Raw genomic sequence first — 13,103 nt, 5'->3', positions numbered from 1 at the left:
CGAAGGAAATTTTCAATTTTCTCCATTTAATTTTCTAATGTAACAAGAGAGAGAATCCTCAACCCTGCTTGCCCATTGTAATAAGAGAGGGAATCCTCAACCTCAGTTTGTCTATCACAGCAAGAGAGAGAATTTCCAATCTCAACTTGCCTATATGTGAGCGAGACAAAACTACCATCCTCACCATATCAATCCAAATCTCAATTCAATCAAACATAATTAAACATACCCAAAAATCGAATTAATAATACATAATTGAATCGAAGAAAATCCTCAACCTTCTATCCAACTCCCTGGTGCAACAAGAGAGGAAATCCTCAACCTCAATCTCGTCTACCGTAACAAGAGAGGGAATCCTCATCCTCCTCAATCCGTCATCAATTTACCAAACTCGGGCTCCTTACTCCCCATCATTCATTATCAAACTCATTCTCAATCTTATTTTACTTCATTCATAGTCATAGTCAGAATCAATCATCGCTATCTCTTATTATCATAATCATTCCCATCTTCCTCAATCAAATCAATCATCATTTTTCTCCGTCATCATAATCATCCTCAATCAAAATCGACTATCATCTTTGTCATTATCATAACCATTCTCATCCTACTTAATCATAATCAATCATCATCATTTCTCATTACATTTAATTCATCTTTCTTCAATTCACTAACTCAACCCATACATTCTCATTCTTAACTCATCTACCCTCTATTACATCGGCTCTAGACTCATAACAGGGTTTACAGAGGTTTAGAAGGCTAAGAATGGTTTGAAACACAAAAATATATTTTCTGCAAAATAGGGTGGTCATGCGTACGCATGCCTTCCGCGTACGCATAAGTCTAACTTTTGGTAGTGACACATATGCGGATTGGACCACAGTCGCGTATGCGAGTACCTGGACAGAAGCATTGGCTCGTGTATGCGCGAACCCAAAATTTTCCAAAGTCGCATATGCATGCCGTGTTCGCGTATGCATGAATCCTTGGCAGTGGCAATGCTCGCGTCGTGTGATACCTCCGCGTACGCATGCATATTAGTATCTAGAAAAAGCTGATATGCTGTAGAAATGCAGTTTTTTTACCAAAACTTTGAAGCGTATACTTTTTTGTTAAAAATTATTTTTCAATCATTCTTAAACCCGTTAGAAATATCATTGAATAAATTTTCATAAAAATATAATTTCATTGAATTTTCAACTCCGAAGGTCGAGCTATAGCCCGTCGAAGTTGGCTAAAAATTTGTTTTTGCCAAAACTTAGGATTTTACCAAATTTGCATTTTCTCCAAAATCAAACCATTTGAACTCAAGCCAACACACTAAAATAGTTTAAAAAGTTATATTTTACACAAAATCAAACCTCTATTCCAGCTATACCACCAACACTCCTCAAATTTTTAAAATCCTTCATCATCCAAAATCAAATTTCAACCCTAAATTTATAACCAAGTTATTTCATATCAATCCTACAAATACACATATCCAATTACTCATCAACCTCAAAACTCTCATCCTCAATATGACGCCAATATATACCAAGTCCCATCAGTACACCACTCTTCACAAATCACAATATGTACATATTTTATACCAATCCATCATTACATACATTTACAATCAAACCAAAATCAATCATCCAACTCATAATCTTTATTCCTAACAAATTTTAACATAGTACACCAATACTTACCTCAACTTACCTTTCATAGCCTCCAACCCAAAATTCATGGCCTCTGACCCAACATTCATCGATTTCTCAATTCATAAATCATAAACAATTATTCTACCAATAAATTTCACATACTCCATCATATTACAATTTCAATCACCAAACCAAGTCAAATTAATCAAGCTATCAAGTAAACATATCAATTCCATCCAATTATACAATTCAATCCTAATCTTAGGGGCATCTAGTCTAGGACTTCATGTCACATAAAAATGCTATTTAAACGAAACTTAAACCGTATCTTAATGGTAGCAATTCTAAACCCTTGAGTCCTTTCACGGGCAATTCCAATGTTCACCAAAATCTCGCCGCTTGATCCACAACTTAACCCCGCACCGACCAACACAACAATTTCACTATTCACAACAAAAATCCACAATTTCTCAACCTAAAGTTCATAAGATTGGACAATTGAAAGGGGATAATACTTTTTTACCTTAACCTACTGAGATTAGTGATAGAACTCACCAATAGCTCATATTAAAGCACCCTTAAATAACCAAAATCATAAAATTTTCTCAAAACTCAAATCAAAACACGAATTGAAAGGCGAAAATAAAACTGGGCAGAGAATTTTAAGGTACTCACCACAATACCTAGTTAAAATCGAAGAGAACGAGGAAAGTGACGTGTAGTCGCAAACAACTTGTCAATCGGAACTTTGGAAAGGAAGTTATAGAGGATTGAAGACGAAGGAGGTTAGAGTTTTGTTTCTTCTTTCTCTCTTCTCATATCAGCCGTCTCTCTCTCTTCTCAAAGGGGAAAAATGGTTGGTTTGTGCTGAAATGGGACTTATATAGTGTGGGTTTGGGCTCACTTAGGCCCAGTTCACTCAATTTAGCCCGTTGGCCTAATTTTAAGCCAAAACTTTTAAGATTAGTGTTTTAATTTTATTCTGATTATTTTCACTTTTTCAAATTATAATTTTTAGTTTCTTAACTCTCTTCGCCCATAATTAACTGTATCACTCGTAGTGGTGGACAGACTTAAGTCGGTACTGTCGGTTCATTTACCAATACGTGTTTTTACGCATTTTTCCAAAATACATTACATGTTCCCACTCGAAAAAAAATTTCGAATTCAAATATCATCATTAAATTTATAAATTATGAGTTCTAGATTTTCTAACCCCTTGACCCATATTTAATTAATTACTTATTTTAATTACCATTTAATTGGAGTTTTACACAAATTCTCGTCTTCTTCTGCATCAATTGCGTGCTTCACCATCTTCACCCTTGCCTTTTCAGCACCGCCATTCTCCTCCATCAAATTCCCAATATCCTCACCTTTATCCCTCAAAATAAACCCTAATTTTCGCTCCTCATAATTTTTCAAATTCCCAGGATCCTGTACATAGGTATTCCTGTCACTTTGAAGAACACGTACCAGCACATCAAACCTACTATAATGTTTCAAATCAAAATTACTGTTGTTACTAATCAATTGATTCCTAATAAGATTGTTGTTATTAGAATTTGAGGAATCGAAATCAGGGGCAAGGAGAGAGTCCTTACCGTGAAAGATGATCTTAGCCATCGATTTTCATAGAGTGAAGCCGATGTCGTCTATGGTCTGGCCGATGGTCTCGAGCGACTCTTGCGCTACAGTGGCGCCAGCGTCGAGGGAGGATGGGAGATCCTTGACAGCATGTCACGGATCACTGCAATCTCCATCCTAGGGGTAATTTGGGATTTTTGAGTAATTTTTTAGTGTTCGGATAGTTTTATTGTACGGAACCGATCTTTTATGGGTATAACTTCAATTTTGTTATTTTGTGGGTAGATTTGTCAATGTCTAAAATTTTTGTGGGTAGAAATGATAGTTTACTCTCTGAAGTATTTACCTTTAAGAATTCTAGAAAAAAGAGAATTAGGTTGAGTCACGATTTTCCAACACTATTTATCCAAAAGAGCCAAGTTTTAAATCTTGAGATATTTGAAACCAAGCCTGCCTTCTTTCTTAGGCCTAGTCATCCTATCCCAACTAATCCACACCATTTACCTTTCGGAACCTTGCTACCACCAGTCCACCACCAAAATTGGGTTAAAATACTATGAAATTTTATTAGCAAGTTGTCCGAAAGTTTAAAACATGACAAGATGTAGATTGGTATAGTTTTACCAACTGCTGTCTTCCATTAGATAACAAGCACATTTTTCATCTTTGTGTCTTTTTAAGAACCTTATATTTGCTTGAGTTAGACGGTGGATTTCATAGAGCGATTGATCGACAAGGAAAGGTAGGCTCAAATATTTATCTTATGCACCTACGTGAGAAATATTTAGCTGGGCTTCTAGGGAGGTTTTAATCGGTCTTGGAGTGTTATTACTAAAAAGTAAGACCGATTTATTAAGATTAACTTTTTGTCCATTGAAACTCTCATAAGATTCTAATAATTCTAGAATAGAGGGACAACTATCTTCTAAAACTTTACCGAATAAAATGAAATCATCAGCAAATAGTAAGTGATTCATAGTTGGACATTTTCTATTTATCCTAATTCTCTAAATGAGACTATTTTGCTCTACTTTGTGTAACAAAAAGAAAAGTCTTTCTACACATAGTAAGAAAAGAAAAGGGGATAGAGAGTCAACTTGATAGATGCTTTTATTTCGTTTAAAAAATTATATGGTTGATCTTCCACAACAACAGATTAAGAAATGGTTATCATCAATTCACAAATCCAATCAATAAATCTTGATTCAAATCCCAACTTCTCCATAATAAATCATAAAAAATGCCACTCTATCCTATCGTAGGCTTTACTCATATCAAGTTTGAGTGTCATTTCGTATTCCAAAATTTGATTCTTTTGTTTAAGACAGTGCATACATTCTTGTGCTATAAAAGTGTTACTAGAAATAAGTCTACCTTTTAAAAATGCACTCTGAGTAGGACTAATTACGTTATTCATACACCCTAAGAGTTTGTGGACCAGCACCTTCGAAATAATTTTATAGATAACAGATGACAAATTGATGAGCCTTACCTGAGTCATATCACTCGCATTTGGGACCTTTAATTTGGCACTAAGTAGATATTGATTTAATTAAAATTTTTTAAAAAAAAAGAAACTTCTCATAATTTGGAATACGTCTTCTCCTACTATATCTAGTAGAATTAAAAGAACTCAACCGTTATACCGTCTTTCTTCAATGCACTCTAAAGACTGATACTAAAAATAGTTCTTTTTATTTCATCCATAGAAACAAGTCTTCTGAGCTTATCGTTCATGTTAAATGTAATATTAAATTTTGTAAAAAAAAATCTAAAATCTACCTAATTAAAAAATATAAAAATACTTTTAAAATAGTCTTCAATCACCCTAATAATATCAGTATTAGTGGTTGCCATATCCCTATTTTCCTTCTGTATATGCTATATCTTATTTGTTCCGAATCGTTGTCTTTGGATGTGTTTTACATATTATATATCATAGGCATAAATCGTTGGTCTGAATAAGGTTTAATATTTTTATTCAAAACTTTTAGGATTTTCACTGTATATGTAAATATTGGAAGGACAAAATTATTGACATATTCGATTTAGGATAATCTAACAATTTTGCTTCCTAAATATTTTATATAAATAAATTACCTATGAACTTATTATATATAAAGTCTTCCCGTTAAATTAACGGGTGGCACCGGTAGTTATTACATGTTACATGCATGCTTAATAAATATTAGAGTAAATTATTAAAATGATATTTAAAAATTTATATAACTAATAAAAATAATTTTAAAAAATTATGAATAAAAAATAAATTTAAAAATATAACAAAAATAATTAAATATAAAATATATATTTTAAAAAAAATTAGAAATAATATTTTAGTGTGTTTTTTTAAATATATTAAAAAATAAAATATGTTTATCTTTAGAATTTGTTGATTTTAAACCAAGTAAATATTTCTTATAGCTTTTGTGAGTGACTGAAATGATTTTAAAAAAATTAAGAAAATCTTAAAAATCGAATTTTGTTCTAATTTTTTGTATGTATTTTTTAAATAATTATTTAAATATTTTATAAAATTTTAAATTAAATAAATAAATTATTTACTAAATACGAATTTCGTTTGTTACTTATAAAAATAATATAATTTTTTATTACTTTTATCTTATTTTTACACTATTCAAAAACTTATTTGTTTGTTTGATTCTTTTAAAATTATTTTTGTCAGTGATATAAACTTTCATATATATTTTGAATGCTTATCCCAAATACTAACAATTATAATTTTGGATGCTTACCCTAAATACTAGCAATTACAGGCATGAAAAACATTAATATGAGATTGTGGGTTAAAATATTATATAGTAATGTCTTAAATTAATTTTTAAGAATTTTTGTAGTCAAACATTTTAAATTTTTTTAAAAAATAATTATCAAATCAATTTCAAAAGGTAATCTCCATTAGATACAACTAGTATTTTTATCCGTAATAATATTACGGAAATATAAATTTTTTAAAATTATAGTCTACTTTATTCTGACCGTTTAGATTATGTATGACACAAAAGATTTATAAAATCAAATTAGTTTTACAAAAAAATTCATAGGTTGACAAAAGTCTTTGTCTAAGAAGATCAAAGTATCTGTACATAAAAAAAACAAATAATAAAATTTTTAGTTATTATTTTTATATGAAAAAGTCTAATTTTTTATTAATAATTAATTTTAACATTTGTTATCTAAAATTTAAAAAAATTTAATATGTATACTTTTATATTTAATTAGGTGTTAAGTCTGTTGGACAAATTAATTTTTATACTTGCTATTTAAAAATAATATTTTTTTTCTTTATGTATATAAAAATATATTTAGATATTAGCATAAAAAAATTATAGTGATAATTATAAAATTAAATCAAAATTAACTTTTTTAAAATAATTGATTATTGATTCTAACTTTTAATTATAACATTAGTATTCTCTCCAAACTATATGTAATAAATATTTGACAGAAGAGAAATAAAAATATAGATTAGAAAGATAAGCGGTGAAAATTTAATATTAAATAAAAAACTAAAAAAATATGTATATAATAATAATATTTTTTATTTGAATTATATTATTTTATTAATTTTATTTTTTGTAGAATAGAAAGATAGAAAAAATAGAAAATGAGAGAAAAAAGAGATAAAGATGAAGAATGAGAGTGAAAGTGAGAGTGAGAGTTTGTTAATTTTGGAAGAAAAATTTTTATTTTAATTGTAAAAAAATATTGGATGACATATTTTGATTTGTCAAATTACTAATATAAAATGTAAATTATATATAGAGTAAAAATGGTAGAGAGAAATAGAAAAATAGAGAGAGATAGATGAGAGAATTTAGGAAGGGATTTATTATTTTTTTTAAAAAAATATTTTCTTCCAATTTTAATAAGAGAGTGTCATGTGATACATTTGATTATTAAATTAGATAAAATATATGATACATAATATAGATATATTTCAATTTCAATTTTAATTTTAATGCAATTAAAGAATGTCATATTGTACATTTTGATTGTCAAATTAGTAATTAGTCATTGATATTAATAATGATATATAAAATAGATAGAGTGATTGAAAGAATGAGAGAAATAGAGAAAGAAAAAGGGAAGAGAGGATAACTCTTTGATTTTGGAAGGAAAGATTTGATTTCAATTGCAATGAATGAGTGACATGTGGCACATTTTTGTTGTAAAATTAATAATGAAGAAAGAAAAATTCTTTAATTTTGGAGAAAAATATTTAATTTTAATTACAATGAGAGAGTGACATGTGGTACATTTTTGTTGTAGAATTAGTAAAGAGGAGATGAGAATTCCTTAATTTTGGAGAGAAAGATTTGATTCCAATTGCAATAAAAAAGTGATATGTGGTACATTTTGGTTATATATATATATATATATATATATATATATATATATATATATAATGAGAGAGTGACATGTGACACATTTTGGTTGTAGAATTAATAAGGAGGAGAGAAGAATTCCTTACTTTTGGTGAGAAAGATTTGATTCCAATTGCAATAAAAAAGTGATATGTGATACATTTTGGTTGTAAAATTAGATACATATAATAGATTACAATGAGAGAGTAACATGTGACACATTTTGGTTGTAGAATTAGTAAGGAGGAGAGAAGAATTCCTTACTTTTGGTTAGAAAAATTTGATTCCAATTGCAATAAAAAAGTGATATGTGATACATTTTGGTTGTAAAATTAGATATATATAATAGATTACAATAAGAGAGTGACATGTGGCACATTTTGATTGTAAAATTAGTAAGGAGGACAAAAGAATTCCTTAATTTTAAAGAGAAATATTTAATTTTAATTGCAATAAAAAAAATGATGTGATATATTTTGGTTATATATATATATATATATATATATATATAATAGATGTTAACTTGGCAAGTTGGCATATGGCGTTACGTGACACGTGTATAATAATAAACAAATAAATCCTTATGCATGGGAAGCAAGGATGCATCTTTTAGCAACGTTTGAAAGTGTTAAACTGTTAATTTTTAATGTACTAATATGTTTTTTTTTCTTTCAAAATGCTTTAGAAACTTAATTGTTTTTTTAACAATCTGATGGATTAAAATATCAATTTATAATCAGGTTAATATTCAAATTAAAAAATTAAAAAAAGTAATTAGAACATAATTTTATGAATCTGAATTATTTCTTATATAAAAATGAAGAGATTGTATGAAATGACCTTTGCCGTAAACTTGTAACCAAGATCATCGAGAAGACCGAACGGTAATGTTCTTTTCTTGCTCTCAGTTACAGAACTATCACTCAAATGATTTACCAATTTCAAACCCTCAAAACAGCCACAAAATGTTGATATGAGTTGAGAAGCCTTGTAATGCTTTCTAATTTATTTAACACATGAAATTCCAAAACCAATATGGAATGTCAAAAGAGGGGGTGCAAAGGGAACGGCCATTTGGCAATTCTCTACGGGTTGGAATTTTTGGAGAGAACAATGTCTAAAGTTATTGTCGCATTTGGTTGATGAGACGCATGCACCTCCGTACTCTCAGTATTGGAAAGTGGAAACAAAACCACAGTGACTGAGTATAGTATCCGTATTTGTTTTATTCCTTTTTCTTAACGAATAATTTAAGCGATCTCTGTATCTGTTAATCCACCAAGATTAAAGCATATTTTCACAATCAACAAATGCTAATCATAGTTATTAAAATCATTCCGACAATTGACTCGCTTAAGACACTGAATTATTGGGTTAGTAATTCAATCAATGGATCACTAATTTAATTGATTAATTCAAAATTAATTAATTATTATAGAATAATTATTTAGATCAGTGTCCAAAAATTTTAAAAGAGTGTATTAATATGCTAGTGTCATAATCTATATGCATAAAACTAAGTTAATAATAATAAAGGTTGACATATAATAAAAGTAAAATAAACAGAAAATTATTATGTTTGACGGAAAAAAATATTATGATTGATCTGTATATTAATTTTTTTGGGACTAAAATTTCTGCTTTTAAAATTCTTAGGGACTGATTTGGGTAGTTACTCTGCCAAAAAATAAACTGGAGACTGATTTATCTGTCAGAGTAAAATCTTAAAGATTGATATGTGTATTAATTTTTCTTGGCGACTAAAATGTCTACTTTTAAAATTGTGTGACTAATTTAGGTAATTACTCATCATTATATTATTTTGTAAAAATGCTGACGCAATGTATTTTGGTACCAGTACATACTTTTCTCTTCTCAACTTATTTTAAGAAAGTATATTTCTTATAATTATATAAAAATTAGTATTTAATGAATAATTATACTAATTATCAATCATTTTAATTATAGGTCATTCTAATTGTCAATCATTCTAATATAATTATCGATCATACATAATTAACATTTATAAGATGTTTACATTTATAACTTTATTATGCACGAGTGTAATAATAGCACATATATTAATTTAACATTCCCATAATTAATTTCGTGCTACTAAAGGTTATATACAATTTTTTTATCGTTCAAAAGTCTAAGTTTTAGAGTAAAAATATTTTGTTTAATTTTTTAATTTGTTGTTTTTTTTTACTACTTCGTAGAATAAGAATTTATTTTTTATTTTTCATCAAAGTTGATCATTTTAAGGTACAAGTTACACTTTTTTTATGATCTTTTATTTACATAGTCATTCTCTTATTCTTTTAATAATTTAATGATTATTCTTACTAAAACTTATTTTTTTTAATCTAACCTTATAACGCGATTGTCTTTTGCCGCAATTGTTTATAATGCACCACATCTATCAAATACCACCTCGAATTATATTCAGTGATCCGAGTTTAATTAGATGGATATAAAAGTGCAACGAAGGGATAATGAACTCTATTTTACTAAAAGATAGTTAGATCTATTCATATATTATGACCTAATGAAATGTGGGTAAAATTATTTTTCTTGACATTTTGATTTTTGAATTAAAAAATTATGAATTTTTCCTGACAAATTGATATTGCACTACAAGAAAAATGTTGAATACCAACAAAATAACAAAAATAATTTGCCGGTAAACTGGTTACCGTTGGATTGTATCCGATGGTATAAATCTCGCTGGTAACTGATTACCGGCAGATTTGTTTTTTCCGACGGTAATTTGTGACGGAATTAACGTTGAAATTTGATGTTAAGGTTACAAAAATTTGATGCCAGTTACCGTCGAAAATTATCCAACAATAAATTTGGCGCTAGAAGTTGTGACTTCGCTCTGCGTTACCGTCAGAAAAATCTGACGACAACTTTATTTTTTATTCATTTAACTGAACTGGATGATCGTTATCATCGGGTAATTTTTATGGGAGTTTTTTTTAAAACTATAATGGAACTTGTTAGTTAGTAATTGATAATCAACTCCAAATTAGTAAAAAATAAATAATAATTTATCTGAAAACAATGATTTATATATGATATTAAATATCAAATATATAGAATAAAAACACGAAGGAATGTGATGCTGCTAAACTAATCAAATCAAAGCCCTAATGACTCTAGAGCCTGATAGTCATCGTTGTTGTAATCAAAACAAAGTCTGCTCATCACATGTCAACTTGTCATCATCCCTACCTGAAACAGTATAATTATATTATAATATAATCAAAGTTTGATAAAGAAATACATAAGATAGAACTAAGGCCAGCATGCATTATAATTATATGATCTTACTAACCAATGAAAGTTTAAACATACAACAAGGTTAACCTTATTCATATTCATCGTCATCTTCTTCCTCTAGTTCATTATCCTCCTCTTCCGAGGTAATTTCCTGATTATCAAATTCGTCTTCTTCTTCTTTGTCTCTATCGGCCACTTTTTCTTCTTGAACATCGTTGTCATCTAATGGTTGTGTCTCGTCATGTACCCTAAGGTTGATGATGTCATCATCCATAACAACCGACCTAAAGGTGATTAGATCACCGGTATCAACCACCATTTTCGAAGAAGTTGGGTCATCAATTTAGTAAGGTTCCTAACCCTCTGTCCCATCAGACTCGATATAATCTCTTGGCTTAGTTTTAACCACAACCACCCAACTAGACTTGCATTACCCTGGATAAGGCAAATAGTATACTTGTCGTGCATTTTGAGGTAGAATAAAAGGATCGTATTGCCTATATTTCCTGCTCACATCTACTTCAATGATATTGTAGTCCTTGTGCTTTGTGTTCTTAGTCGTGAACTTGGATCATACCATACACATTTAAATACTCACACCTTGTATGTAATGTGACAAAAATACTCTAATTGAATGATATTGTGCAACACAATACAACATATTAATCAGAATGACCACCGCCTACATCCCCACAAATCTAAACTCTGGTGTTATCTGTTTTCTTTTTCATTGACTATTGTAAAGAATGAAACCTATATCCATTAACAGTGTGTATTGGGTAGCTTGTGCTCTTATTCATTGGATTCCAACTAAGTACAACTAGTTTTCATTCTGTTGTGTTAATTAGATTTACTCTGATGTATTCTCTGAACCAATTTAAAAAAAAATTGAGTGATGTATAAGTATTTGTTTCTTGGAATAACCTATGATACAATAGGATAATTAAAGAAATATCAGTGTACTACAATTTTGATTAAATGGAAAAGTTAATGTCTTACTTTGTAATTTTTACAAAGACTTAAAGAACTCACCTTAGGTAGTGCAGCATTGATCTCTTTTTTCTCTAACCAGTTTTCACTACCCATGCCCATTGCAACTCCTTTCGAACAAATATTGAATAGGTTGGTCCACTTGACGAGATTCTCCCCTCTCATCATTCCATCCAACTCTTGTTCTACGTGACTCAACATGAGACTCAAAATAGAAGGAGTAAAATGCAAATGTTTCTTTAGCTAGGAATGCTTTGCATATGCTACCCTCAATCCGAGCTCTATTCTTCACAGTGCGCTTGAATGACCCAATCAACATCTAGGGTACATCCACTTGAATTGGACCGGCTCACACACTCTTATTTCATATGGCAGGTGGACTGCTAAGTGTTTCATAACATTAAAAAACTCTAGAGGAAATATCTTCTCTAACTTACAAAGTATGATGAGAATGTTCTTCTCCATGACTGTGAGATCATTAATGCTAAGTTTCATTGCATATAACTCCCTAAAGAAATCACTTATTTCTGCAAGGGATTTTCAAATATTGGTAGAAAGTTTTCTAAACACGACAGGAAGTAATGACTCCATAAAGACATGACAATCATGACTTCTCAACCAAGCAAGCCTACTTTGTGAAATATTTGTACACCTACCCATGTTAGAGGCGTGACCATCAAAAAACCTCAATCCTCTAATCCACCTACAAACATTTTGTCTTTGGTCGTTCATTAGAGCGAACATCGCCTTTAGTTTAGCCCACTCGCCATTCTCATGTCTATTTAAGTTCAGATTTGGCCACCTGCAAATGTCTACCAAGTCTAACCTTTCCTTATCGTTATCCTTGGTTCGGTCATCATCTATTACTGTATGCATGATATTATCAAACACATTTTTTCAATGTGTATCATCTCAAGACAATGACGAACCAAGATGTCTTTCCAATAAGGCAACTCGCAAAATATACTATGTTTTGTCTAATTACACTCCTTATCATATCCTGAAAGTCTCAATCCTACCTTGTTATCAATGATCCTTGAGATTCTACTGACATGATGCCAAACTTGCAAACCACTCAATCTCACAGGTGCCTCTTCTTGCTCTATTTTATTCTTCCTAAACGAGTCCTTGTTGCACCAAAAAGAATGATCAATATTGAGGAATCTTCAATGACAATCAAACCACGAATTCTTCTCCCTATTTGTCA

General features: G+C 29.7%; 1 protein-coding gene across 1 annotated transcript; it reads right to left on the bottom strand.

The window, feature by feature from the left end:
• Positions 1 to 2,897: 2,897 nt before the first annotated feature.
• Positions 2,898 to 3,272, bottom strand: LOC140180411 (uncharacterized). The gene has a single exon (XM_072221484.1). The coding sequence runs from the start codon at positions 3,270 to 3,272 to the stop codon at positions 2,898 to 2,900; it is 375 nt and encodes a 124-aa protein (XP_072077585.1).
• Between the last annotated feature and the right edge of the window lie 9,831 nt (positions 3,273 to 13,103).

This window comes from Arachis hypogaea, chromosome 1 (assembly GCF_003086295.3).
Source record: "Arachis hypogaea cultivar Tifrunner chromosome 1, arahy.Tifrunner.gnm2.J5K5, whole genome shotgun sequence".
NCBI classification, from domain to species: Eukaryota; Viridiplantae; Streptophyta; class Magnoliopsida; order Fabales; family Fabaceae; genus Arachis; species Arachis hypogaea.
This window is presented reverse-complemented; position numbering and strand designations above follow the sequence as displayed.

Bases quoted from the DNA above. Each gene is read 5' to 3' on its own strand.
- LOC140180411 (XM_072221484.1), bottom strand. From the start codon at position 3,272: ATGGCTAAGATCATCTTTCACGGTAAGGACTCTCTCCTTGCCCCTGAT.